The sequence below is a fragment of the Podarcis cretensis genome (genome assembly GCF_951804945.1).
Source record: "Podarcis cretensis genome assembly, chromosome: 12".
Classification (NCBI taxonomy): domain Eukaryota; kingdom Metazoa; phylum Chordata; class Lepidosauria; order Squamata; family Lacertidae; genus Podarcis; species Podarcis cretensis.
In genome coordinates this window covers 48,375,979-48,381,978 of record NC_137181.1, presented here as the reverse complement: position 1 = coordinate 48,381,978, position 6,000 = coordinate 48,375,979, and the positions used below count along the sequence as shown (strand labels likewise).

At 45.0% G+C, this 6,000-nt stretch overlaps 1 protein-coding gene across 1 annotated transcript in view; it reads left to right on the top strand.

The window, feature by feature from the left end:
• Positions 1-449: 449 nt before the first annotated feature.
• The window catches only part of TOPBP1 (DNA topoisomerase II binding protein 1), a 31,106-nt gene continuing 25,555 nt past the window's right edge, over positions 450-6,000 (top strand). The window contains exons 1-5 of the mRNA XM_079947157.1: positions 450-519; positions 2,999-3,086; positions 3,562-3,696; positions 4,612-4,755; positions 5,476-5,657. Coding sequence (XP_079803283.1) covers positions 3,006-3,086; positions 3,562-3,696; positions 4,612-4,755; positions 5,476-5,657 — 542 coding nt within the window. The 5' untranslated portion in view covers positions 450-519; positions 2,999-3,005. The remainder of the gene's footprint in view (positions 520-2,998; positions 3,087-3,561; positions 3,697-4,611; positions 4,756-5,475; positions 5,658-6,000) is intronic.

Genomic DNA, 6,000 nt, shown 5'->3' with positions numbered 1-6,000 from the left:
ATTTATACCACGCCCATCTGGATGGGTTCCCCCAGCTATTCTGGGCGGCTGCCAACAGAATACGAACACGGCGTGGAGCTCGGCCGCGCATTCACACGTGAACCAAACACGTGAACATCGCTCCTCCCTTAGCGATGTACTTTAGAAGCCTCCTAGGTGAGGGGGGGGGGGTTGCCCGGCGGCTGCCGCTCCCACGCTGCGCTTTTGCACCCGGCGCCTCCCTTTCCGCGACGTAGAAAACCACCTGCGTATTTTTAAAAGGGGCCGCGTTCTCTCTTTCTTTCTTTCTCTCGCGCGGCTTTCCGGCTCTCGTCGCTAAAGGGAGGCGCCGCGAGAAGCAGCGAAGGAGTTAACAACAACAAGAAAAAACACGCAGGGCGGGGAGAAGGCGCTCGAGAGAGAGAGAGAAGCGCTGAGGCGTCATTCACGCATGCGCACTTTAGGCTCCTCGTCTTTTCCCGCCAGCCTTCGGGAGGTTATGATTCTGGGTCCCTCTGAGAGGAGAGCTGAGGCGACGGGGTAAGCGGAAGGGGAGCGTCGCCTCGGACTTTTTTCTCCCCTGTGGTAGGCGGGCGCCCCCACCCCGTCACACTTCTTCGCCCTCCCCGCCCAATTTACCTCAGTCGCGGTGGGGGCTTTCGGTTATGAGCCGTTCAAGGCAAGGAGAGGCTGAGGGGGGAGCGGAGGCCTCCCAGGGCTCCCAACCCCCATGGCAAGGAAGAGCTTTCTGAGGTCTTCGGTGGGGGCTCCTTTCCCCGGATGGCCGCGCGTCTGCCGTGGATGCTTTGGCTGAGATTCCCGGGTTGGGCTAGATGACCTTTGGAGGTCCCCCTCCCGCTCTCCCGTTCTGTGATTCGCGCACCCAAACCAAGCAGGATGGAACTTGGCTGCGCAGCACAATGCCTGCCTTGTCCCTTTACCTGCCATGTGATGTGTGGGGCAGGTGGCCGTGGGTTCGTCCCACTGTATCCCCACAACCTGGCTGCCTGGTGCACTTGAGGGCAATGCACCCTTCCTTGCAAAAGGCGGTGCAGGATGCTAGACTAAGATGGGCCTTTGACCCCGACCCAGCAGGGCTCTTCCTTGGTTCTTAAACAAGGGGTCAAACTTTTTCAGTAGGGGGCCCTCAGACCTTGTGGGGGGGGGGGAGGGCGGACTACAGTCATATCTTGGGTTGAAGTCGCTTCAGGTTAAGCCTTTTTGGGTTGCGCTCCATGGCGACCCAGAAGTAACGGAGCGCGTTACTTCCGGGTTTCGCCACATGCGCAGACGCTCAAAATGACGCCATGCGCATGCGTGGAAGTGGCGGGTCGCCACCCACGCACGCATGGATGCGGGTTGCGTTCGCTTCAGGATGCGAATGGGCTCCGGAACGGATCCCGTTCGCCTCCAGAGGTACCACTGTATATTTTGAAAAAATTATAATGAAGAAATTTCTGTGCCCCACAAATAACCCAGAGATGCATTTTAAATAAAAGCACACATTCTACTCATGTAAAAACACGATGATTCCCGGACCGTCCGCAACCCGGATTTAGAAAGCAATTGGGCTGGATCTGGCACCCAGGCCTTAGTTTGCCTACGCATGTTCTTATCTGTGCTTAGCTTGGAACCAGGCGGCGCCTAGACCAGTGGTTCCCCACCTTTTTTTGGCCATGCTCCACCTAAGCATCTCTAAAATCCTGATGCCCCTGCTCCTGTGACATAAAATACTTACTACAGTATTCAAGGGGGATGCGGGTGGCACTGTGGGTTAAACCACAGAGCCTAGGACTTGTCGATCAGAAGGTCGACGGTTCGAATCCCCGCGACGGGGTGAGCTCCCGTTGCTCAGTCCCTGCTCCTGCCAACCTAGCAGTTCGAAAGCACGTCAACGTGCAAGTAGATAAATAGGTACTGCTGCGGCGGGAAGGTAAACGTCATTTCCGTGCGCTGCTCTGGTTCACCAGAAGCGGCTTAGTCATGCTGGCCACATGACTTGGAAGCTGTATGCCGGCTCCCTTGGCCTATAGAGCGAGATGAGCATCGCAACTCCAGAGTCGGCCATGACTGGACCTAATGGTCAGAGAAGCCTAAAAGGCCATTAACTTGGTCTAAACAAGCTCCCAAATTGCCCCCCGCCCCCGTGGGAACCATGGGCCTCAACGTTAGATTATACCTAAGATACACTTGGCCATTGTTTGTTCTTGCCTATGGGGTTTGGAGCCAACAGCAGCCTCCTGTTTTCCTTCCTCAATGTATGGCAGAGTTAGTGGACAGGTGTCGTCAAGCACCTGGCCTTCAGCAGCAGTCCCACCTGAAGGGGGATTGTTGGGAAGTTGCAACATCCTTGCCTTGCCTGCCACATCAGGCTACATTGGGGCGCAAGCCTGGGCAATACAGTGGTCCCTCGCAAGACGAAATTAATCCGTTCCGTGAGGCTCTTCGTATAGCAGTTTTTTCGTCTTGTGGATCAGCTCATAATCGGCTTAGGGCTTAGGAAAAGGGGGAAAAAAGGGAAACCCCCCCGCAGGAACTCGCAAGACATTTTCGTCTTGCGAAGCAAGCCCATAGGGAAATTCGTTTTGCGAAGCGCCTCCAAAACGGAAAACCCTTTCGTCTAGCGGGTTTTCCGTCTTGCGAGGCATTCGTCTTGCGGGGCACCACTGTATGTGCGCCTACATCCTAAACTGCCCAGACAACAAACAAGTGCGGGCTGTATATTCTCATAAAGTATTTTATGAATAACTGATAGGAATATAAATGAAGAGAACTAATCAGGAGTAGCCACCCTTAGTAAGGTGGACATTGTGATTTTCGTCAAATGGGTTGCTACTGTATTTTAAAGTAAGCAGAAAACAGGTGCTTCCTATCAGCCAACGTAGTTTGGTAAAAATTGGTCTGTGCCATAGTATCCGCATGCATTGGTTTCCACTAGCAACTGATTTTTCCACTAATCTGTTCATAATAGTTTTCCTTTCTAAATAAAGCTAAATCTGCTTTCCTATTTCTTCATTAGTTGAACAATGAAAAATAGCAAGGAACCATATTTTGTGAAGTTTATAAAGTCTGCAGAAAACTCTGAATTTTTCCTTCAGGCCCTTGAGGTAAGCTTATTTAGTACGTGGAGTTGGTATGTGAATGTAATGTGTTCAATGAATATCATTTTATATGTATTTTAAATATTAAGGTTTGTGTGTTGAAAAAATAAACAGCAATTTTATGGTTTATCTCACTGTAAACAAAGCACAAATTGTAGCCAGGTTTTGCTTTATGACTTGTCTCTTGTAGTTTGTCTGGAGAATGTAAACAACAAGCCCTGGTTCAGATGTAATTCTAAGCTAAACTATGGTTTAGTGCAGCAGCTGCAATCTTCTCTCTGAGAACCTAGATGTTTGTAGTAGGCTATGGTTTGGCTTACAGTTATTTGTGAACTAGCCCAATATTTTGAATTGAATGTGAAGATTTTTTAGTAAGTATCACCAAGTACAGGCATATGTCAGTGCAACCACCGTTTATATTCAAAGAAACTGTTTGCAAATCTACAGAATACTTGCCTACTACTTTTGTTATATTTTGCAGTCCATCAAAGAATTTCAGTCAGAAGAATCCCTCCAGATTCTTGAAAATACAGCTGCACTGAGGATACAAGAGAATGACAAATCTCTTTATATTTGTGATCAGTTCAGTGGCATTGTTTTTAATCACCTTCAAAAGGTTTGTGTTTTATTTACATAGTGACTTTGTTAATGCAGTATCTTGATAAATTCTAAAGGAATTGAAAATCTGTTCATGTAATTAACACACACACTAATGTTATCGGGTGGGGAGGGAAGTCGATGTAGATGTATCTCACCTCTGTTTTTAATTATTTCACGGAGAGCAGATTTATGTGAATATTTCTGTATGTTCCTGTGGGAATCAAGTGTAGACTAGCACAGTGTTCTGCATGATGTTGTTAGACTCCAGCTCCCATCATCCTCCACCAGCTTAGCCAGTGGTCAGGGATGATGGGAGTTGGAGTCCACCAACATCTGAGGACCCAACATTGAAGAACACTGGACTAGCAGAACCTAATTGGATACTGGGGGTTTAAATGGGATGAAGAAATAGATGGTTTATATGTCATTATTTGCCTTCTGAAATGATCCAGTGTCATCTGATTGAACAGTTGTCCACGTGTATATTATTAGTATTGCAAGATATGTATTGACACACATTCATAGATTTGTAGAGTTGGAAGTCACCCTAAGGATCATCTAGTCCAAACCCGTGCAATGCAGGAATATGCAGCTGTCTCATTTGGGGGTCAAACCTGCAACCTTGGCAACAAACTTGTCTGACCCCCTCCTTTGGCAATCCTCACAGAACTCTAGCCCAATGGTTGCCATTAATCTGATTTTAATTGATTTTAGAATGAAATGATTTTAGAATGTTGTATCATTTTAATGTTGTTAGCCGCTCTGAGCCTGGCTTCGGGTGGGGAGGACGGGATATAAATAAAATTTTATTTATTATTATTATTAGCTTTTTTTTTTAGGCGTGCCATGTGTATTGGAAGTGTGGGAGAACAGTTTTTCTAAGGAAAAAGTTCCTATTTACCATCTTGTTTTGTCTTATATCTTGTTTCAGCTTGGTTGCAGAATTGTTGGACCACAAGTAGTTGTCTACTGTATGCAGAACCAGCGATGTGTGCCAAGGGCCGACCATCCAGTATTTAATATGACAATGGCTGATGTAACTGTATCCTGTACAAGCCTTCAAAAAGAAACTAGGGTAATTCTTTTTTATTGGTGTGTTTTGAAGAGTTGGGTGTTCATCTTATTGTAAGCATCTAGTCATAACCAAGAGTCAAATTGTCTTTCGATATGTCACCATTTCAGCTAAATAGATAGATTTGCCATAGATGCTTTGAAATCAAGATCAGAAGGGCCAAAACTCTTCAGTGCAGCAAAAACATTACCTTGCTTAAAACATCATTGATAAATGTCTAATTTTGTAAACCACATCAATTTTATACCTTAAGAAAATATATTCCATTGCCCTTCTCTTTGATTTAGGAATGCTTAATATGTAACACAAATCTGTTCTTTGCTAATTTATACATATTAATAATACTTGTGCTTTTCTTTTGACAGTGGGGAAAGTTTGTCAGACATTTCAAGATTATCGTGAATCTTCCCTGTCTTTTTCCGCAGTCTGAAAATACCTACTTTGAGTCTTGATATTTTATGTATTTATTGAAACATTTATGTACCACCTTTCATCCAATCTGGATTTAAGGAGGTTGTACAACAAAAATGTGCATCACAGGCATGTTTTTTATTTTTATTTTTGCTTTTCCTTGAATCATCTTAAGTCACACTATTTCAGCTGTACTTCTGTTAGCTTTATGATACCATATTATTGTTTTTGTTTATAGTGTTTTGCTAATCCTCATTTGATCTGCTTTGTCTTGGTTTATTTTCATTTGCTGCTGTTTTTTCTCTTTTGTAGGAAGAGGTCCACAAGTATGTGCAGATGATGGGTGGCCGTGTATATAGAGATCTTAATGTGTCAGTAACACATCTTATAGCTGGAGAAGTTGGAAGCAAGAAATATTTAGTCGCTGCTAACTTAAAAAAACCCATTTTGCTTCCCTCTTGGGTAAAAGCATTGTGGGATAAATCCCAACATAGGTAAGACTACATTCATGCAATTAGAAAAGTACCTGTAATACTACTTGCAGTGTTTGAAACTCCCATTGTTCTAGGTGTGTTTTGTGACAGGGAATTTCATTAGCGCAAGCCGTTTCTGAGCTCTGGGTGCATAAGATTTCATATTAAAACTGCAGAGTGGAAGGAAAGGAGGACCTTTTTCTGCCTCCCCACTTCCAGCTACTCTCTGAAGGTTGGAGAAGAAATCATCTTAAGAATATTAGAGGGGTGAGCAGTGGAAGGACTAGACCATGTGAAAAATTCTGAGCTATGGTACAGTATTCTCCAAATAGTAATTTAAACTTATATGTTAGTGATCATGCTG